The sequence below is a fragment of the Peromyscus californicus genome, unplaced genomic scaffold, assembly GCF_007827085.1.
Source record: "Peromyscus californicus insignis strain IS unplaced genomic scaffold, ASM782708v3 Scaffold_19__1_contigs__length_69161282, whole genome shotgun sequence".
Lineage (NCBI taxonomy): Eukaryota > Metazoa > Chordata > Mammalia > Rodentia > Cricetidae > Peromyscus > Peromyscus californicus.
Genome location: NW_026294491.1, coordinates 8,000,346 through 8,023,362, shown reverse-complemented (window position 1 = coordinate 8,023,362; position 23,017 = coordinate 8,000,346). Strand labels below are relative to the sequence as shown.

The window sequence follows — 23,017 nt, the reverse complement described above, 5'->3', positions numbered from 1 at the left end:
CTGTCATGCAAACTCAAATGTAAGTTTAAATAACGGGCAGAAACAGTAGCATAGGGCTCTTCTGATCTCAATATTTTCCAGAAAAAAATCTCCATTTAAAAAAAAAATAATAGTTTCTTGCTAAGTCTAGTTATTTTTTCCATGAGCTTCCACCAGCCACAGCTACACTTTTAAAAAAAAGGTTTTGTAAAAATGACCAAAATCAATCATTTGCTTCAAATATTCAAAATACGTTGCTTCTTAGTTTACTCTAAACAGAAGTTTTAGCTACCAGAACTTTTACTGTACGCTTTAGCTTCCAATAGGCACATAAATAAAACAGTACAGTTTCCACAGCTTTGTGAGCTGCGGGCCAGCTTTGATAAGAAGAGATACAGGAAAAAGCTTCCTGGATATAGAGAGGCTAGAAAATCTGTCCACAGATAATGTCCAGCAAGCATGCATAACACACATGCACAACATGCTTGTGCGCATATAAACACACACACACACACACACGCACGCACGCACGCACGCACACACACACACACACACGGTGAAAAAGCAAATAAGAAGTCATGGTTATTACTGGCAGAATGCATATGGAGTGTGAGGTGACAGCCAAGGTTTGAGACACAGACATAGGAAGCTGGGGCAAGGTCCCTGTGTTGCAGCCAAACACTTAGCAACATTGTTCATGGGGAACAGACCTGGTAAAGAATGAAATTGGCTAAGTAGCTCAGGCTATCTCTAAGCCCAGTGTCAAAGCTGTCACCAAATTTCTCCTTTTTGCTCATAGTAAAACGGGAGAGGAGACAGATATGTTGAGGGAGGAACTAATAAATTCAAAAAGCAACACCACCCTAGTTCTGATCATTCTGAAAATCCTTAGCCTTGACAGATGGTGCTAAATGCTAAAATAAAGAAATCGGCCAACTGTGCCGGAAGAAACGAACCATCAGGACAATGCCAGCTTCCAGGAACTACATTTCACCCACAACCACATGAGCTTAGGGAAGGATCACAGCCTTGTAGGACCCCAAGCAGAGGACCCACTTAAATTTGTGTCATTTGGTTCTAGAACACTAGAAAATTCCTAACCCTCCTTAGAACGCTACGAGGCCCAGCTCTGACCTCTGTGTGCACTGTGTGATGTTCATAAAAAGGAAGTAATTCACAGTACTATCTCAGAAGAGCAATTGAAGCCATCTGATTTCCAGAGGGTTATCAGCAGAACCATAAATAGATCACACGTCTACTGTGTGCGCAGAGGGATAATGTGGCCAGTATGGGGACTGTTTTTCTAAGGACAGAACCATCTAGAAGCCCATCACCACTGTGCCCACTGTTTCAGGTGGCAACTGGCACAGAGAGGGCAGTTCTCACCTGTGCTTAACCCAGGTGTCAGCCTCATTGGCTCGCTCTGTGTAGTTCTCTGGCAAGAAGCCTCGGCAGCCAGTCCGATGTGAGATCCCGAGGGCCCAGCCCTCACTGGCTTCCTCCTGCTGAGTGGGGTCCACGAAGATGTAGTCACCAGGCCTGAGCATCAGCTCGTCTTCATTCTGGGGTTTGTACTGGAACAGCGCCTTCAGGGTCTAGAAAGGAGGTGGTAGACCCATGTCTTAGTGAGAGTTTGGCTAGGAAACAATTTCAGCAGGAAGTCAGATATCTTCTGTCTAGCCTTCTGGCTCCTCTGAGGTGTCTTATGCCTACAAGCCCCCATCATGCCTTTGCCTAATGATGCACAGTGTGGAGCCAGTGTGGAACAGTGTGAAACAGTACCAAATACCAATAAGTTTAATGTCTGTCTCCCTTTCTTCTACCCATCCTTTTGAGTACCCATCCACCAACCCACTTGTCCATTCATTTATCTGCCCACCAACATGTTTGTTCACCTGCCATCCATCCACCCATCCATTCATCTGTCCATTCACTCACACACCCATTTTCCCACCCACTCACCCATCATCTATCCCTCCATCTACTTTTTCATTCATCTGTCTGTCCATTCATCTACCCACTCATTTTCCCATTCATCCATTTGTCTAGTCAGCCATCTGTCCATTTATCTACTCATCCATCCACATGCCTACCCACCTCTCAACCCACCTATTCATTCATTCATTCATTCATTCATTCATTCATTCATTCATCTGTCCATCCACTCATCTACCCATTCCTCCCCTCATCCATCCATCTACCCATCCATTCAGACATCTGTCTATCCACCCGTGCATTATTCCACCCATTTATCCATCTATCCACTTATGCATCCATCCACCCACCCATCCATTCATCTGTCATCCACTCACCTACTCATTTTTATTATCCATCCATCCATCTATCCATCCATCCATCTATCCATCCACTTATTCAACTACCTACCCCCCACCTTCCCATTTATCCATTCATCCATCATTTATCCATGTATCTGTTTCTCTTATAGGAAAGACCTTACAGTGTGACCAAATGTGTATATCCATCTTCCTTGGTATGAAGCTATTCATAACTTCTCTTATGACAGAGAATTTGGTGACTCCTTCATACTTATTCCCTGTGTAACATACTTTCTTCCTCAACTAATCAGCTCTTAGGAAAGAAACCTTGGAATGAAGCCCACCAAAATCATTACACAGGGTGAATTAATAAGCAAACCACATATTAACACATCTTGACAATGGGCTTTTCTAATACCACGGGAGAGCTTTCATTGTCTTTTGAAATGATTGTGCATGGCCAACTCAGCTATAAAGGAATGCTACGTCTAAACTGCACATGAAGAGAGGGATCTAGCAGAGGGGAGGCCAGTCTTCTCTTCAGGGAGGGTTGTAGAAGTGAGTGCTGACAGAGGAGCATTTATTTATTCACCTCCTACCAGCAACGAAGGCTGGGCTAGCCCACCAGGCGGTCCAGGTCCTCTCACCTGGTAATGCACAAAACGCATGTCTCGGGAGTATAGGGCAGCTGTCCACTGGCAGGTGTGGCTGGGCTGGATGGCTCTGGCCAGCTGCTCCAGGGTCCTTTGGTGGTGAGGGTAGAACTTATGGGCCAAGGTCAGGTGCAGCTGCTTGGTGCAGGGCTTGACGGTGCAGTCTGTGGAGTCAAGGAAACGCAGGATGTTGAGTATCTCACCCTGAATGTCGAGGGGACATAGGCTGCTAGGTACCCATTCTGAATGTCAGGTGAGAAGAGGCGTGCTGAAAGGTGTCCCTGAATGTCAGTCCTGCCTGCCTGGCACAGACAGAAACCCTATCTGGTCATGCCTGGGTTCTACCACGCTTGCTCCTCAGTGTTGGCGTTTTCTCGACAAGGCAAGGACTGGGCTCTCCCTGTTAGGAAGGATGTGGTTGGATGCTTGCAGAGTTTTTGAAGAAAAACAAAAGACAGGCACAGGGATGTGGCTCAGGTCTTCAGAGCTCTTAGTCTGCAAGCTAGCTTCAAGGACAGAAATGTAGTGAACGGCTCCTTCATCCTCTGGTGCACACACAACAGGGCCTAGACTCCAGGACTAGGTTTTTGTTTCGGTTTTAGTTAGAGACAGCATCTCGTGTGTCCTAGACTGCATTGAACTTGTTATGTAGCTGAGGATGACCTTGAACTTCTGATCTCCCGCTTCTACCTCCTGAGTGCCAGGATCATAAGTGTACACTCCCGTACATGGTTTGTGTGTTGCCGGGGATTGAACCTAGGGCCTCACTGTGGCTAGGCAAACACTCTACCCTCTGAGCTACATCCTCACTCCAGACCAATGCCTTTTGCTTGAAGCAGAGTCTCAGGAAGACAATTCCTTGAGCACTGGCCTGTAAAACCCGCAGCATGTCTAACGTTCATTTGCCTTTCCTCACTGGCCGCCCTGGGCGTGCCGAGGCCTAGTCTTTGGGATGGCCTCTAACCTTGAGAACCCCTTGGCTCCTGGTTGGCCTGTGAGTCTTTTAGGTTGTTAAAGAACAGAGAGTGGCGTCCCCGGGAGAGCCAGGTCTGGGGTCAGCTGGATCACAAAGCATTTCAGACTCTGAGGAGGCAGTCCGGTGTCTTCACAGGAATGGCACAGACTTGCCTGTGGAGAGACCTGACCTCACCTTTGTCCTCATCGCCACAGGGGCCTTGACTGACAGTCATGCTCTGACTTGGTTTCCTTTTTGATGGCCAGGACTTGAGGATAAAGATAGCTCGTTCCAGACTCTGGAGTCCACGGAGGACTTTCAATGCTCTAAAGCTGCTTGCCACCTCTCCGTGAAGGCCATGAAGCAAACAGGACTTGTCATCCCCCTAACGAAAGTTCTGGAAGGTGCGGGCACCATGACGCTAGGTTCACCACAGCATTCTCCACCCAGAGGACTTTAGCACCAGCTAGACCCTGGCTAGGTCCCTGAACCCCAAGCTTCTGGGAAAGCAGCCTGCGAAGGTGGCATGAAGGTGTGGGTAGGTGATGGGAAATTCCTTTCGTGACCCTTTTCAGCAGTTGGGGAGAGTGGGTTCCCCTTGTGAGTCAGCACAGCCTGGAAAAGATCTGGTCTGGCTTCCCCGGAGACCCAGGGGTGAGTCATGCTGACTTCTTAATAGGCTTTTGTTTTTCCTCTGTTGCCCTGTGTCCCTGGGTTCAGTTTCACCGAGAGGGCTGGTGTGGGCAGGAAGGGACTCAGGACACTTCTGAGCTGTCATCCCAGGAGAGTCTCCTAGCCTCTCTCGGGTCAGACTGAGGCATAACCTAGGAAGCCAGGAAGAGCCTGTTCGGGGTCAGGAGATGGACAGAGTTCAGGGCCAGCTTTCCCAGGAAGTGAGGCTTATTATCAACACAGAGCCCTGGTCATGTTCAATGAGGCAAATGCTCAGTTTCAGGCCACCAGGATGGGGGAGCATGGCACTCACTTCCTGCTGCAACAGGATATCAAAACTGGGTGGCATAAAACAATAGTTTATTGTCTTAGAAATCTGGAGGCCAGAAGTTCAAAATCCAGGTGTGGACAGGGCTACATTCCTTCTGAAGGCTCTGGGGGTGGGTCCTTTGGTGTCACCCAGCTCCTGTGGCCCCAGGCATCCCTTGGCTATGGCTCTATCCCACCCATCTCTGCCTCTGTGGTCAAGTGGCCTCCTTGTCATCGCCATGTGTCCTTTTCCGGACACCAGGTATTGATTTAGGGTCAGTTTACCCCAGTGTGACCTCATCTTAACTAATTGCATCTTTAAAGAGCCCGCTGTTAAATAAGGTCCCATTCTGGGGTTCCTGGTGGGAGGGGACCTTGTATAAACTAGTACAGAGATGCTGGATAGGGATTCCTGCTGGGCAGTATAGTTTCCTCATCATTCTTCCCTCCCTTCCCTTTCTTCCTTCCTTCCTCTCTCTCTCTCTCTCTCTCTCTCTCTCTCTCTCTCTCTCTCTCTCTCTCTCTCTGAGACAGGGTCTCATGTAATAAAGGTGTGACTCACACTTGTTATGTAGTGAAGGATGTCCTTGAACTTCTGATCCTCTTTGCCTCCCCTTTCCGGATTACAGGTATGTGGACCTTATGCCTGGGATACATAGCACTGAGGATTGAACCTCATGTCCAGGCCAGCACTCTTCCCAACTGATATATACCCCTGGAACTTCCTTCCCCTTTTTAAGGTGAGGCCTACAAGACCCATCGAGGGGCATGGAGATGGGTGTCTGTCTGAGGGCAGTGGCTGGTGTGCTGTTTCTGGACAAGAACCAAACTAGCCTCTGGAGGTTGGACATTAAAGAGCCATCACCACAGACAGAAGCTAGTCTACCAAAACCTTAGGTATGGCTCTCCTGGGACCCAAAGGGTACGATGTGTCTACCCACAGCTGGGGTGCCCTACCTGCCAAGACTGATGCCTCCGTGGCAAACGCCATGGCGAATTCTCTGATGACATCAGCAGGGCTGTCGTTGATGAAGAAGCCGAGGTAGCTGATAGAAGAATGGAGAACAAGAGGAACCAGGGTAGGAAAGGAGCTCAGGATCCTGTCCCCTGCACGCCTCAGAGCCTCATACAAACACTCCACCTTATGGTCTTCACACTAAGGGAAGAGAAGCAGAGAACGTGTATCCTCAGTGTTCGCTGAATTAATTCACCTGTTGAGAATCAAGGCTTAATCACTATGGGCTGTTCTCCATCCAAGGCACTGGGATATTCCTATGCAGCCCCTGCAGTTATGGAGTAAAGGGTCACCACCCCCATATTTTCTGCTTGGTTATTTGAGGCATCTTGGGTAAGAGTCTCTCTGGAATATAATCTCCTTTACGTGCCTAGGTTGGAACTCCCCTGTCACTGTCCCCTGTCACCTCCCCAGTCACTCCTCTTTCCTTCTGTGCTCCTTGCTTGTCTTAGTGTGCGTGTGCTCGCTTCTGGAAGTCTCCAGTCGACTCGGAGGAAGCTCACGGTGTCCCATGGGCTCCCAGCTCAGACCCCCAGAAAGCAACGGTTTAGTTCTGTCCCCAGAGATCTCTCAGTCTCAGGCACACAGCGGTGCTTTGTGGATGCTTGGGAGGTGTTGTTTCCCAGGAGACAGCTTCTGGAAGCTTCCTTCTTGCACATTATGCCTTACGTTCCCCTAGCACCGTGGAGTGGCGGGAGAAGGCTCTGCCCGGCTGTCCCAAGATCAGGCGGGCCCTTCTCTAGCTCATCAGACAGAGATATAGAGGAAATGGCTTGGGGTCATCCTCCTTGTACTCAGACCTTCTCTTTGCCAGCAAGTGTGCATCCTCTTGTCTTGGCAATGGTACCTGGTACCTGGGGAGGCTGCTGACTTGACCTTTTTTTTTTTTTCCTCAGAGGGCCAGGCCCTGACATAGGGAAGACCCTGGTTATGTCCAACCCAAATCAGTACTCTTCAATACTTCAATATTGTCATCACACAGGGGGCTCTTCCTTTGTTCAGGACTTCACTAATCTCTGGGTAGTTAAGGACCAGGGCAGCATCTGCCTTCCTAAAGGGGTGTATCACCCTCATAGCACCCAAATGCACTCCTAGAGATACTGACAGAAAGACGCAGAGAGCCTGAGGTTGTACCTCCTTCTGCCTGGGGGAGCTGAAGACTCTAAAATGAATTGGGTCCTGAAGGATGAATTGAAGTTGGACAGAGAAAGGAAAACATCCCCACCAAGGAGCCAGCTCATGCTAGTGTCTTGATTAAAATAAATCAGTTGTGTTCTATTGCTGCCTAGTTATGAGAGACAATTGGCATCAGCCGCAATTGGTGAGCGCGGAAAGGCCTCTGGGGTGGACTCACCGTGAAAAAGTCACAGAGTGTCACGTGAGGGAAGACCTCATGAGCTCTGTTCTTCGCACACTGGCGCTTGCTCTCCCTCCAGAACTCTTGGAGTTTTTCCAGCAAGGGCCCTGTGGGGCAGAGGAAGAGGGCGTACTCCTGGGGGATGGGGTCATCCAGAGAAGGGTCACTGCCGTGGCCATGCAGCCTGCAACAGAAAACACCATCCTATCAACTGGAGCTGTCCCCATCGAGGACATGCGACAGCAGGGACGCCAGCTCAAAGTTAGAGGCATGCCGCTCTCACGTAAACACATTGGTGCTGTGGCCATCCCTTAAAGATAGAGTCCCGTGGTGGAGCTGTGTGGCTCCAGGCTAGACCAATGCATACCTGTTCTCAGCCCCATTATAGTCCGCCAACGCAACCAAAGACAGTGGGGCTCAGACCCCGGTCTTCGGAAGAGTCCTGGTCTAGGTACCTTTGTGGTATAGAAACACGGAAAATTTTTCACATTTTAACTTCACCACAGACTTCAAATTAAGTGAAAAAATTGAAACCACAGAAGACTGGACAAAATTTAGGTGAATACTGCTGTTTTTTTTGGGGGGGGGACTCAAGAAATATTTAGATTAAAAGAGCGTTTATTTATTTATTGAGGCAGATCTGTCCACATACCAGGTGGGTCTGGTGGTGAGTCTGCTCCTCTGGGCCCTCCTCACTGCTGGGGTTACAGGTGTGAGCCACCACACCTGGCTAAGAAAATCACTCTAAAGACAAGAAAACTGGATGCACAGCACCAAATAGAAGTTCATCACAAAACAGGTAAAAACGGAAAAGACACAATTTCTCTTTATTGGTCAAGTTAACGTAGGTGTCTATTTCAAAGGTTCAAGGCTATTTTCCATGTGTCTGAAGTGCAGCAAGACCACAGGCTACAGCTCTGTAGCCCTTACTTAGCCGGCACGTGCAGAGGAAAACACTCAGTGTCTTCATAATCCTGCCCTAAGACATTTGGTTGTCCCCTGGAGAAGGAGCAAGAAGCACAGGCCAAAATTCACATGGGAAAATCCCTATAAGGCAATAGCTAGGCTGTAGTTAGCTTGCTTAGCACCCATGCATTGCAATCACAGCTTTGGAGAACTCCCTGTGACGGACACTTGCCTGTGATGTCACGTTAGGGCTAGGAAGTGTGGTGCTGTCACTGGGCCGACACCTTGTGTGTAAACCCATTCCCTTGATGGTGGTGTTGAAAGGGGAGGGGCCTGCACACCTCTTGGCTCCCTTGGTGCCTCTTTCCTGAGTTCACCCCAATGGTGTATTTGCAGCAGGTCCATGGAACACGTGTGTGTTTGTATCCATCATGAGCTCTTTCGTGTGGAGAGCAGACATCTAGGTACATTGCCAGTGTGAGGCTTTCCAAGGCTGCCTCACGACCATCTTACACGTACAGAACATTGCTTCCAGCTATTTCCAAACCCAGGGACGTTTCATTTATTTATTTATTTTTGTCGGAGCTGAGGACCGAACCCAGGGCCTTGCCCTTGCTAGGCAAGCGCTCTACCACTGAGCTAAATCCCCAACCCCTCCAGGGACGTTTTAACTGCTTTCACTTTTCCAAAGTTTCCAGCACAGTGATCAAGGTCTCCCTGTGTATCTGATTTTTTAAGATCTCTGCACAGAGGTGGAACTGTGTGGAGCTAGGTGGTCAACTTCCCATGTTCCCAGTGCTGAAGGACACTGTACACTGCCTTCCACAGACATGAGCGGCTCCCACCTCCTCCCCCTCCCAACAGCATCAAAAGTACTTTTTGATTTAATGGTGTAATCTGTGCTTCCCTAGTTCCTGTAGGATGTCAGGACTGCTCTCAGATAAGTGCAGGGGACCTGGCTTCATTCCTCTTCCTTGGTGAGTCTCATTGGCCAGGCTGTTACTGGCAGGTGACATCCAGGCCCCTCCCAGCACTGAGCTTGGCTTATAGTGTATAGTTTGAATCTGGAGGCTGGGACTCTGGGCATTCCCCACATCTTGTCGAGACCCTGCTTGTCCACCCTCAGTCTGCAGTCGGACTGCCAGGACTCTGGGCATTCCCCTCTCCAGTGGAGGCCCTGAATGTGTGCCCTCTGCTTACACGCCCTCTGCCTGCACACCCTCCGCTTGTGCACACTTGGCCTGTGGTCTTATAGGAAGAGGCTCTCCTAGAACACAGAACCCCGAGATCCATTCACAGGCTTCTACCCAGTGCTGGAAGAATTTTTGTTTTGTTTTGGTAAGGCTGGGAATGGAGCCTGGGATGGTAAATATTGGCTGTTCATTTGCTCGACTCTAGAATCAATCCTAAAGCCACGTGCCGGGCTTGTCCATGAGGGAACTTCTAGGCTGGGTCCACTGAGGAAGGAAGACTCAACCTGAATGAGTGGCACCATCCCATGGACAGGGGTAGGGGGCTGAGTAAAATGGAGAGAGTGAGCTGAGCACCAGTGGGGTGTGTGTGTGTGTGTGTGTGTGTGTGTGTGTGTGTGTGTGTGTGGTACCTGAGTGTGCTTCATGCATTCATTTCTCTCAGCTTTCTCACTGTGGATACGAAGAGACCAGCTGCCTCACACTCCTGCTGCATGGCTTTCCCGCCATGACGGAGTGCACACCCAAACACTCCCAGATAAGCCTTTCTTCTCTAAGTTGCTCTTGTCAGGCATTTGATCTCAGCAACAGGAAAGGAAACTAACATAGAACCCAGGTCCCCATGCATGCTCAGCTCACTCGGCAAGCCCTCAGCACGGAGCCATAGCCAAGCCCAGGATCAGCTTTTTGCTGTTTGGTTTTCACTGTGGCTACTTCAGATAAGAGCAGGAGGGACTTCCCAGGGGGTGGAAGGATGGTGTCATGTTACACCAAGGCCGGGGAGGAGCTCCTAAAAATAAGGATCCCCACCCCTCAAAGGCAGGAGGCTGAGGTGATGGGCAGGTGGCTGGAGTGGGAGTTAAGGAGGGGTCATCCTTCCCTAACCCCCTTCCAGGTGTATCCCAAGATACCATGGGGATTCAGGACTGTCTTTAAATTCTCCCATCTGCAGTGGTCTGAGAGTGTGGTGATTTTTTTTTTTTTCTTTTGAGACAGGGTTTCTCTGTGCAGTTTTGGTGCCTGTCCTGGATTTTGCTCTGTAGACCAGGCTGGCCTTGAACTCACAGAGATCTGCCTGACTCTGCCTCCCGAGTGCTGGGATTAAAGGTGTGCGCCACCACCACCTGGCCAGTGAATTATTTTTTAATTTTTTATTTTTATTTTTATTTTTTTGTTTTTCTTTTTTCTTTTTTAAAATTTATTTATTGTGCATACAGTATTCTGTCTGCATGTATGCTTACAGGCCAGAAGAGGGCACTGGATCGAATTATGGATGGCTGTGAGCTACCATGTGGTTGCTGGGAACTGAACTCAGGACCTCTGGAAGAGCAGACAGTGCTCTTAACCGCTGAGCCATCTCTTCAGCCCCCTTGTTTGTTTATTTTTGGTTTTCTGAGTCAGGGTTTCTCTGTGTAGCTTTGTGCCTTTCCTGGAACTCACTCTGTAGCCCAGGCTGGCCTCGAACTCACAGAGATTGGCTGGGATTAAAGGCGTGCGCCACCACCCCCAGTGAATTTTTTTAAAATTTATTTTTAATAAATGATATTAGTTATCAATTCAATAATATATTTATGATATTCATTAATTACATTAATTGTATTGATTTATTACATTCATGATATTGTGTCCTGATACTACTGTCCATTTGTGGGGTTTTTCCATCACACAAAACAGAGATTCTATATTTAGGAAATCGTTGCTCTATATTCCTTTCTTCCCTGTCTTGAGATAACATCTAATCTTTCTGTCTCTATGAATTTGTATATTCTATATATTTCATGTAATACAATTCTATAGTATTTGTCCTTTTTTTTTTAATGTAAAAGCATTTTATGTACAACTACAGGAGAAATAATACTCAGATAGCCTGAACATAAAAACAGGTTATAATTTACAAGTCCAAGGTTATTTTAAATAGTAAAATATTTTCTCTGTAGAAAATAGTATAAATGATAACATTTCCCAATAAGCCCCTTTAAGCCAAATGATAGCTGAATTACACATATAAATACTGATTAGATTCTGGGATACAGAAGAGACCTATCTTCATCTGTTCAGAGAGCTGTGTTTTACTTAAGTTGTGTAAGTGAGATTCCTATTCATCTTCCCCTTCCTTCACTGTTTGATTTTCAGCAGACATTTTTCTATAGGCTAATCCATAATCTAAAAAGATTTTAGCCTCGTTTTGCTACACTTCATAGACAACCCCCCCCCCCCCGAGGGCCCACCCAGGGAACAGAGTCCGGGTGGCAGTCCCCCCAGCCCCCATAGGCCTGCAGCTCCCGTCCCACTCACCAGTCCGCAGCCTCCTCTGCGGTCTTCCTCCCTGTGGCTGCGAGCGCTTTGAGCCTGCGGATCGTGAACACAGGATGGTCAAAGCCCAGTTGTTTTTTTCCTTTGGAAGGGGTGAGTTCTAATAGTGAAGTGGCTGCTCACCCATGCTGTGTCCTACCGGGGCCATGCCAAGATCTCCATCCCCCCCGCCCCCCCATAGCTGAGGATCGAACCCAGAGCCTTGCGCTTGCTAGGCAAGCGCTCTACCACTGAGCTAAATTCCCAAACCTGATCTCCATCTTTCACACAGTGATTCGTGTCCCAACTCGCCCCTGTCACCCCCACCCCCTTCCCATGGTTTGACCTCTTCTTCCTGGGCCCTGGAGTCCTAGAACTCAAGACCTCTGTCCTCTCTTGCTTTCTCTCTGCACCCTGCTACCCTGCAGCAAAGCCCAACCCTATCTACCTGTGGCTGCTAAAGTCAGCTGGGCCAGGCTGTACTCCTGGCTCTCATGTGCCTCCCTGACACATGCAGCCCCACCCCAGTTGCTCAGCAGGAAGCATCCCTTACCCAACCACTGGGCAGACTGGTCCACATCCCTCTCCTGTGTCCCCCACTCTCAAATGCTCATTGGGGCTTTCCTCGGGGCTCCATGTGTCTTATTCATTCTGGGACCTGGGATGTAGATGTGTTGACTTGAGTTTGGCTGAGGTAGGCTAAGCAGAGCAGAGTGGCCCATAGATCCAGCAGTCATTGGCTGATACCACGGTCCCCAGTGGAACCCAACGTGGTGCTACCCAGCACTACAGCTATTTGTGTGAAGAGCAGTGGGGATGTAGCCACACGGAGAGGCCATGACAGAGAGGCCATGCCATGAGCCCTACTCCGAGCCCCGCCTAAGTAAGAGCTTGAAGACAAGCAGGTGTTTATTGTTTGAGCTAGCAGGGATTTTGAAGGCGAGCCCACCACACAGCTTGAGCAGCAAAACAGTGGCTCTAGGAGGTATTGGGAGCTGGTTCCTGTGCTAGGCTTGCCACAGGCTATTCTTTAGGCTGTTGCTGTTTTTTTTTTAAAATTTAATTTTATTTTAACTCTTTTGGGGGCCCCTGATACCCAGTTCCCAAATAAATCACACATGGAGGCTTATTATTACTTGTAACTGCCCAACCTTAGCTTGGCTTGTTTCTTGCCAACTTTCCTTAAATTATCCTGTCTACCTTCTACCTCTGGACTTTTCTTGTTTTCTTTTTCTGTATACCTTTCTTTCTTACTCCATTACTGGTTGGGTAGCTGGCACCTGATGATCTTCCTCCTTCTCTGGATACTTTTTTTCTCCCAGATTTCTTCTTCTATTTATCCTCTCTGCATGCCAGCCCCACCTATTTCTCTCCCCTGCTTCACCATTGGCTGTTCAGCTCTTTATCAGGTGTTTTAGACAGGCACAGTAACAGAGCTTCACAGAGTTAAACAAATGCAACATAAACAAAAGTAACACAGCTTAAAATGATATTCCCCAACATTAGGCCTTGGTATTCTCATCTGCAGCGGGATGGTGAACATGTGACTGATGGACTGGGTTCTGTTCCCCATTTGGTGACAACAAAGCCCTCCTGATATTAGGAGAAGGGACTAGCTTCAATACTGTGTCCTCTGCAGTGGCCAGGGTCTTTTTATCTCATTGAAGGTTGCGTTTGGCTCACTCCCTGAGCCCTGGGCTCCCAGAAGCACACTTACTTGTGTCTCCCTAGGAATAAGGACTACAGCTAAGAACCGGGCTTGCAATGGATGATGTGACCATGGTCAGCAGTATCTCTGCCCTCTCTGTGCATGGGGACTTGGACGAGCCAGGTGGTGCCCAGGCTGGCCATCTCCGGAACTTCTCACCTATTCTCTTTTGTTACCGGACATTCCAGATATTTTCCCCTAGAGACAAATGGTTTTCCCTGGGCTGCTTAGAAACTCAAATGGTAGTTCTATCAGGGGGTCCTAGCCACAGAAGCTCATATCAGAGTCAGAGACCTTGAACCTCACCTTTGGAGTCACTGATCTGCAGGAGTTACATCTGCCCTCACTCTCCCCCAAGCTCCACAAGTGGGCAGCCGGAGACCCACATGGCTTCCACTGTGCACGTGTTTCAGGGTCTCTATCAGTCAGGGGGAAGAGCTGCTCCTTCTAGGGTCAAGACCATCCCATGTATAAACAGGAGGAAGGGGCCCTCTTTTGAGACACCATCTCTCACTGTAAGGTGACCACTTTACCAGGAAGTCAGCAACATCTGCTTATCAAGTAGCCGTGGCAGGTGGTGCAGGGGAGGGGTCTATCCGGGCAGGGAAGCCAGGCTGTAGGGCCTTGGCAGCTGCAAGTACTCACGCGGTGTGTGTGGGGAAGCCCATGGCTAGGAGGGGGTCCAGGAGCGAGGAGGTGTTACGGCCCTTGAGCTTGTTGGAGACCTTGGCGTAGAGCTGTGTCTCCCCAGCAGCCATGTCTTCCTGCTTACTGGGCAAGAGGCGCCTGCTCACTGCAAGGACCAGATAAGGTGAGATCGGCGGCGAAGAAGGCAGGCGGAGGCTGTGAAGAAAAACCTCAAGGCTTGTTTGATCTTCCTGACACAAGCGAATATCCTGTTTGCACAATGATTGGGCTTGAATTCTCCTGGTGGGTCCACAGCGGCGTCTTCCAAGCCCAGCTGCTTCCACAGCGGGGTCTGCCCTCAAGTTCATCACTGGGATCTGCTGTGTACCTGGGAAGCGTTTGGGAGGAGGGATATCTGAGAAGGTGGAGGAAGCAGAAGTCTGGAGCAGGCTTCTCTCGTGGGTTCCGCCGGGCACCCACCCCAAGCCACCCTGGACCTTAGCCTCCATGTCTGCAGACAAGACCCTGAAATTCACTCCTTGCACTATCTATCCCTGCTTGCTGTAAAATCTTAGAAAAAAAATTTTTTTTTAGTTTTTATTGGCCTTTTTTTTTTTTAAAGTAAGAACTTTTAAAGTCCAGTGCTATGTACGTAGCATGAGGAATTTCCATAAAGTGAGCATATTCCCTCTCTCCCCCAGGACCAATGAAACCATAATGTAAAACCTAGGACATTTTAGTTTCACGCCCCTCTCTAAAGGGACAGTTGGCAGTGTCTGGAGACATCTGTGGTTGCCAAAATCTGAGAGGGGCAGGAACATGGTGACAACTAGTGGATGTCAACCACAGCTGCCGCCAGCTGCCACGGTACCCAGGACAGTCTGTACAGCAAAGGGTGAACTTGTCCAGTGCAAGCAATGCAGGTTATGAAACCCTGTTCCAGAACTTTCCATTCCCTCGGAGGATCTGCCCCACCCTGGCTCTTCTTGTGGGTCCCCCTCCCCCACAAATCTCCTCATGCTGCTAGAACACTGGAACACATGTGGTGTCATGGCATGCTTCTTTTCTTTCTTTTTTGGGGATGTGTGTCAGGAATTGAACTCAGGGTCCCAACCATGCTAGGCAAGTGCTTCAACCCTTTGGCTCTTCATGTCCTGATTCTTTGCTTGAAATGATGACTATGGGAGTTATCCATGGTCTTGCTTGCTCTGTAGTTCATTCACTGCTGTCGCTAAATAACATCCTGCGAGACGGCGTCTTTTTCCTCCATTCTTTGCTGATGTACATACAGGCAGAGGTGACAGTCTGCCCTCTGGCCAGCGGAGGATGGGAGGCCTGGCGTTTTCAGCCCTCTGGTCTGTGTGCAGAGGCATCTCACTGCGGTTGGAATTTGCATTTCCCCGAAGGACTAGGACACCAGTGCTGTGGCACGGGCTTACTGGCCTGGGGTTAGCCTCTCTGGGGGAAGAGTCTGCTTGGATCTCCCTGCTCGTTTCCGCCCTTGGGCTGCTGGGTTTTATTTTATTTTATTTTTTCAATCACTCTGTGGAAGCTCTGGTCGGCATCTTCTGCCCCCTGTTTGAGAAAACGTTGTTTATCCGCATGGGTGAACATGGCGTCTTCCTCTCTGTTCTAGAAAGTTTGCTGTTGGGGCCATTCCTGTTTGGCTCAGTGCCGGTTAGAAACCACTTTGTGTATGGTGTGAGGTCAGGCTAAAGGTTCTTTATTTTCCCTTTGACAAGACCAGTATATGCCAGTGGATTGCCAGCTACGTGACCAACAGATGTCGTTTGCTTCTGGCTCTGTCGTGTTCTCTCGTCTGATTTATTCATTTTTGTGTTCGTTCATTCTTTAGGCACGATGGTGTGGGAGTGCTCTGATTTTGTGTCTATGAGACTGTTCTACATTCTTAGCCACATGTGCACCGTGGAGGGTGCCGATGACTCACATACATGTCAGTCACCTGTCAATAACCAGGCACTGTAATTCCCCGGAAGGAGCTGCTGTTTCACTAACGGTGCTGGGGAACTGCACAGCATGCATGGAGTTCGTTCAAAATGGAGGACCGGCTTAAACGTAAAATCTGAAACTTCAACCCTCCCCCACAAAGAAAGCCTAGAAGAAAAATGCATGTTGTGTTTTAGGGTACAGAGCTTTCTTAGGGCATAACAAGCATAATCCATGATCTTTTATTGTTCCACATTGGGCTTCATCAAAGTCGTAAACGTCTACTCTTTGAAAAGTATCATAAAGGAAACGAAAGAAAAGGTAAGCCACAGAGTGGGAGAAAATGTTCTCCGCCTACGTACTTGGTCTGATACCCAGAATATACAGTGTATATGCAAAGTATGCATGCTTACAGCTAAGGAGAGAACCAATAAGCAAGTTTGAAATTGGGACACCATCTAAATGACACCTGACAAAGAAGACTTGGGAGCAGTTGGGAAGGATGTCCAGCCTCACTCATAACTGAAGGATGTAAATAAAGACCCCAGCACATATCCACAGTACCAGCTAGATTTGGTGCTAAAGTCAAAAGGACCGACAAAGTCAAGCTTTAACGAGATGAGGAAATGCTTGAAACACCCACGTTTTTAGTGAGATTATTATTTGTCCAACCACTTTGGAAAACATGTTGACACTATGTCTTATAAAGATCAACCAACATACACTGACTCCGTGACCAATTCTGATCTGAGATTTTACCAGGGAAAAGTGAAAATGTGTGCCCCCACAAAAAAAGTCTTTAAACATCCGCAGTGGCTTTACTTATCATAGTCCCAAACTGGAAATGATCCAAATAGTCCAAGTGAAACCCAACTGCTAACAGACACACACAGTCATGAGCTTATGGAGCGGTGATCACCCACAGGAAGAATCATTGCCCTCTTTCTGGCAGTGTGAACAAACAGAGGAGCTTATCACACTGAGTGCCAGGGGCCAGGCGCCATCACACTTGCTGTGTGGATTTATTTAGGTGCCATTTTAGACAAGATAAGATTGAGCTACAGTTTCAGAGAGCAGATCAGCGGTTGCCTGAGGTAGGGTAAGAGTGAGTTAAGGGCTGAGGGAATTGACTAAGTAGTGTTTATACAAGTGACTTTTCTTTTTTTCCAAGATTACCAAACTGAGTATTTAGAAAGGGCGCCTTTTGATGAAACTGATTTTAAGAAAAGAGAAATGAAAGGAATGCTAAAGACAAAAAAAACTGATGCATTAATTTATTGATTTTTGCCAGAAACAATCTGTGAGGTTAGATTGAATCTGCATATCATTTGAGGAGAATTGACATTTTAATAGTATTATGTCTTCAATGCCAGGAATATGGTTTAGCTCTCTACTTAATTTCTTCCAGTAGTGTTTTGTAATTTTCAGGTTTTTTCTTTTTTTTTTTTTAAGGTTTATTTATTTATTTATTTATTTATTTATTTACTATACAACATTTTGCCTGCAGCTATCCCTGCGGGCCAGAAGAGGGCACCAGATCTCATTATAGATGGTTGTGAGCCACCATGTGGTTGCTGGGAATTGAACTCAGGACCTCTGGCACAGTAGGGTTGCTCCTTCCCCTCCATCTTTGTGTAGGTTCTAGAGATCAAACTCAGGTGATTAGGGTTGTACGACAAGTACTTTACCCACTGAGCCTTGCTGGCTCCTTCAGTTATGTTTTTGTGCTATTATAAATTATATATCTCTATCTCTCTACCTACCTACCTACCTGTCTGTCTGTCTGTCTATCTATCTATTTATCTATCTATCTATCTAATATATCTATCTATCTACACAGGCTTTCATATAGCTCAGGTTGGCATTAAACTCATTATGTAGTTAAGTATGACCTTGAATTCCTGATCCTTCTGCCTCTACTTCCTAAATTCGTAGATTCTAGGAGTGTACCACTATATCTGGTTTTAAATAATATTTAAATATATATTTAATCTTTATGTGCATGGGTACTTTTGTCTACATGAGTGTACGCACACCACATGCATGTCTGGTTCCCATGGAGGCCAGAAGAGGGCGTCAGAACCCCTGAAACTGGAATAACAACCAGTTGTGAGCTACCATGATAATGTAAACTACCATGTGGATTTGGGGAACTGAACCCAGGTTCTCTGGAAGAGCAGCCAGTGCTCTTAACTGCTGAACCATCTCTCCAGCCCCCTGTAAATGATGCTTTAAAAACACTATCTATTCCTAATTGTTGGCAGTGGTAGAGAAGTGTCACTGATTTTTGTATAAGGATCTTGCTAAGTTGATTTATCACTCCTAGAACTCCAGGGATTCTTTGGTATTTTCTACAGACATCATGTGACCTGATCTCCAAATAAATAACAGTGGCTTTCGTCTTCATTTCAAACTGTTCTTGTAATATTTGGGCTGTATATGATTTTATTGTGCCATAATTTGCCATATTATTCCAGTGAAGGCAAAATTGGCTTCTCAATGCTAAGTCAACCTTGTTTCCTAGGGTTAATCCTCAAGTCCCAACATGCTTTTCTATAAACGTATATGCAATATGCGTGTGTATGCTTATGCATTTTGCTTTCGGGGACTCAGTGTACTGACACTTGATTAAGGGGGTCTGTATCTGTGCCTGTGAACTCGCTTGGCTGACTCCTTTTGTTTTTGTTTTTTTTTCAAGACAGGGTTTCTCTTTGTTTGTGTTGGTTTTTTCCTTTCTTTTTATTTGTTCAATGTGTCTTTCACATCATGCATCTTGATCCCTTTCATTTCCCTGTCCCTTTGCATCCACCCTCTGCCCCTGCAACCCCCACCCCCACAAATAAAACAAAATTTAAGAGAATTTAAAATCTCATCATGGAAGCTGCCATGTGACACAGTGAGTCACACAGTAAGTCCCTTTTTGTCCATGTAGCTTTACTTGCAAGTGTTCATTTCAAAGACCCGAAGCTGCAGGATCTCCACAACACAGGGCGACAACGGGATATCCAAGAAGAGTCTCTGCGAGGGCCCAGCATTGATGGCGCAGTAGAAACCAGACCAGGGTTTCTCTGGGTAGCTCTGGCTGTCCTGGAACTCACTCTGTAGGCCAGGCTGGCCTCGAACTCACAAGATCTACCCACCTCTGCCTCCGGGGTGCTGGGATTAAAGGCATGCCCCACCACTATCTGGCGTATTTCTTTTCTTGTGGTGTCTGAGTCAGGTGATCCACACCTGGATTGCCCCTGGACTTTGTAGGTTTTGGTGCTCAAAGCTTGCACCCCTGCAGATCAGGGCTGGGTGCCCCCCTCAGGACCAGTCTTCCCATAGCCTAAAGAATGAGCGAAGAGGCGTCTCCCTTTCTCCCAGTTATCTGAATTTTTGTAAGCACCGTATAATTTCTCTTTTTAAAAAATATTTGTACAAATTTGTCAGTCAAATGTCCTGGGCCTAGAAGTTTCTTTACTGGCAAGTTTTAATATATGAATTAATTTATATAATCTGTTTTGTTAAATTGTTTTTCAAGGAATTTATCCCTTCTAACTTTCCTGACACAGGCTTGCTAGTCTTTAGTTCTTTTCACTTCTGCTGCAGGGTTTTTGGGTAGAGATCATGCGGTATATATTATACTATTTTTACGTAATGAGCAAACCTTGGTGCTCCTATAAATTGTATCTTTTTAAAGATGTCCATGATTGTGCTTTGTTGGGGGGAAATTATCACCGTGTCTGCACTCTTTCCTACTGGCTCTATATCCAGAAGTCCTGCTAGATTTATTTATTGATTCTAATAATTTATCTCTAGAATTCTAGATATTACCTATGAGTGATGATGACATTTTATTTTATTATTTTTAAATTGTTATTCTTATCCGATTTTGAGTTATGGTGTTACCATGTAGCCCTGGCTAGCCTGGAACTTGCTATGTAGACCAGGCTGGCCTTGAACTCAGGGAGCTCCTCCTGCCTCTGCCTCCTGAGCACTGGGACTAAAGGCGTGTGCTACCACCACACTCAGCTTCATGTCCTTATTGCTCACCGGTTCTTACAATCTTTCTCTATATAGTTCCTTCTTTTTCATCTCGTCTGTCCCTTTTTCCTCCCAATCTTCTTCTTTTCTCTGTCTCTCTGGCTTTCTTTCTGCCTTGATTGTACTATGTTGGACCCCAAATAAGATGCTGAATATACGTGATAACACCTCCATGCCATTCCCTCCTGTAGAGGAGGGACTTCAATGTTTCATCTTTAAAATGTGAGTTTATTCTATTTATATTATAATATCTTTAAACTTATATTTAATTAGAAAATTCTCTTTCTGTGTGTGTGTGTATATATATATGACTTCTCAAATCAAATAGTCTCATTCTTTATTTTTAATTAAAAATTTTTATTTGGGGGCTGGAGCAATGACTCAGCAGTTAAGAGCACTGGCTGCTCTTCCAGAGGTCCTGAGTTCAATTCCCTGCCACATGGTGGCTCACAACCCTCTATGATAGGATCTGATGCCCTCTTCTGGCATGCAGGCATATGTGCAGAACACTCATACATAAAAATATAAATTTTAAAAATTTAAAAATTTTATTTGTGTGTTTGTGCACCCATATGTGTGAGGGTGCCAGAAGAAGGTTTTTGGGGATCCCCTGGAGCTGGAGTTACAGGCAGTTGTGAGCCTTTCAACATGGTTGCTGGGAACCAAACTCCATCCTCTGCAGGAGCAACAAGTGCCCTTTGAAATCGGTTTTCCAGACTGTCCAGCATTCAGTGCAGCACTGTGTCTGTGAGACCATACCTGACGCCGGATTTGCCCAGTCTGTATATCTAAATCTACACTCTTTGATTCCTATCTCCCAAATCCTCACTCCACCCCGACCCCACAACCACCATGTGGTTCTCTGCTACATTCTTCCTTTTGCATAGTCCACACCCAAGGGACACCGGGCGGTCTCTTTCTCTGCATGGCCGTTTCCTTTGCCACGGAGACCTCCAGGCTTCCACTCTTTCTCCTTTTCCCCTGAGGGATTCAAGAGGAATTTCCCAATCAATGTACTTATCTCGAACTTGAGTGTTAGAAATAGACGAAGTTTGCTACCATCAAGGCAAAACTCCAAAGGGAACTGAGAGATAGTTCCTTGTGATTCATCTGGGAGTCACATGGGTCCAAGTTGCACTGAATGACAACACTTCACTGTAGAAACATTACACGAACTTTTATAGTCACAGAACAAAAGGCGGTCTAAACGAAGGCATTTTCAAACACATTGCCAGGGACATCAACTAGATGGGATGCAGGAAAGCGGAGACATCTCTTCCATAAGTCTCAGATGCTATCTGAGGACATTCTTAACTTTAGGGTTGGCAGAAGCCAGTGGTCTGCTAAATTAATACATCCCAGGGGCTTTACTTGTTAGTTGAAAGGATGTTAGGTCTGACAAAGAGATGGATGATAAAGGTCCATGAAGGGATTAAAGATAGCTCAAGATAATTTGGTTCTTGACCCGCCACATTCCAGCACACACACACACACACACACACACACACACACACACACACACACACACACACACACTCACTCACACACACACACAACACACCCCATGAAGTTCTAGTCAGTCTATAAAAACTTCAACACAGGCGAGGCTTTGTGAGGTGTGTGTGCACAGGGGCTTCAACCCACATTACTCAGAAGAGAAAAAAGTAAATATGGGGTCTGATAAATAGCTCTATTCAAATATGATTTTTTGTCTTCTAAATAACATTTTTTGAACAATTACATCTATATCTATAATATATTAAAATATGAAATGTTTCTACTCATCTCTCTGTAATCCTAGGACTTGAGGCTGGGACAGCAGAATGGTGAGTTTGAGGCCAGCCTGGGCTATGCATGAGACCTTGACTCAGAACACAAAAGGAAGCAAGCAAACAAGAACAAAATGAAGGAGGGAGGGAGGGAGAGAAGGAGGGAGGGAGGAGACAGGGAAGAGGGAGGGGAAAGGTCATTCACGTCAGCTAGGAAATCCTCTAGCTGGTTTATTCCTTTCCTCATACCTTAAATGTTGTCTTTCAGGTCAGACAGAGGAAGGACGCCCTCCCTGTGGATAGCTAGCTCATCTCAACACTCGCCCAAGAGAACTCGCTCGTGTGCAGGGGGCGCTGAGGGGGCTGGGAGACCCGTGCGACTTCTGCATGCCTCCTTGTTGGCTTTGGTTGTCTGTGTGTCTATTCAGTACTGCTGGACCTCTTAGGTTTCACAGTCAGCCCTTCTTGGCCCTGGTCACTGTGGGGATTGTGACAGAACATTCTAGGGGACCGTCTAAGATCGCCAATTAGGAGAAAGAAAGCTTTAAGAGCCAAGTCTCCTATCACCGGCTCAGCAAACGTTCATCTTGGGATCGGGAGAGTAGTCAGAGCTAAGAAAGGACCTATAAGCGCGGAGAACTTTAGTCTCTGTCTTTTTGTTTTCCTGAGACAGGGTTTCTCCGTGTAGCCCTGGCTGTCCTGGAACTCACTCTGTAGACCAGGCTTGGCCTCAAACTCACAGAGCTCTGCCTGCTTCTGCTTCCCGAGTGCTGGGACTAAAGGAGTGCACCACCACACCCAGCAGTCTCTGTCTTATTTATTTATTTATTCGTTCATTTATTTGTTTATTTTCTATTTATTACTTATTTTACAACTCGACCACTGTTTCTCCTCCTTCCTCTCCTCTCAGTCTCTCCACCCCCACCTCTCCTTTGCCCCCCCCATCCACTCCTCCTCCATTTCTATTCAGAGGAGGACAGGCCTCCCATGGATATCAACCAAACATGGTGTATCAAGTTGAATGAATGTTCATAGCAGCTCTATTAGTAATAGCCAGAAACTGGACGCAACCTAGATGTCCCTCAACCGAAAAGCAGATAAGGAAACTGTGGTACATTTACACAATGGAGTATTACTCAGCTATTAAAAACAATGACATCAAGAAAACTGCAGGCAAATGGTTTAGTCTCTGTCTTTTGTCCTCAGGGCAGCCGTAGGACTAAACCCGGGACTCAGTCACCTGGGTGGACAGCACTGTCCAGCCAAGTGCTGACCTGCCCTTCTGTGGGGCTGTCTGCTTGGCACTGGATATGGCCCCTTTGGTCATCTTCACAAA

The 23,017-nt window shown here is 46.9% G+C and overlaps 1 protein-coding gene across 3 annotated transcripts in view; it reads right to left on the bottom strand.

The window, feature by feature from the left end:
* The window catches only part of Ubash3a (ubiquitin associated and SH3 domain containing A), a 33,299-nt gene extending 18,946 nt beyond the window's left edge, over positions 1–14,353 (bottom strand). For all 3 annotated transcript variants that reach the window (XM_052743868.1, XM_052743869.1, XM_052743870.1), the window contains exons 1-6: positions 13,958–14,353; positions 11,608–11,661; positions 7,214–7,400; positions 5,802–6,000; positions 2,903–3,072; positions 1,366–1,574 (exon numbers count right to left, since the gene is read on the bottom strand). In XM_052743868.1, the coding sequence (XP_052599828.1) occupies positions 1,366–1,574; positions 2,903–3,072; positions 5,802–6,000; positions 7,214–7,400; positions 11,608–11,661; positions 13,958–14,307 (1,169 nt within the window). In that variant the 5' untranslated portion in view covers positions 14,308–14,353. The remainder of the gene's footprint in view (positions 1–1,365; positions 1,575–2,902; positions 3,073–5,801; positions 6,001–7,213; positions 7,401–11,607; positions 11,662–13,957) is intronic.
* Positions 14,354–23,017: the final 8,664 nt, after the last annotated feature.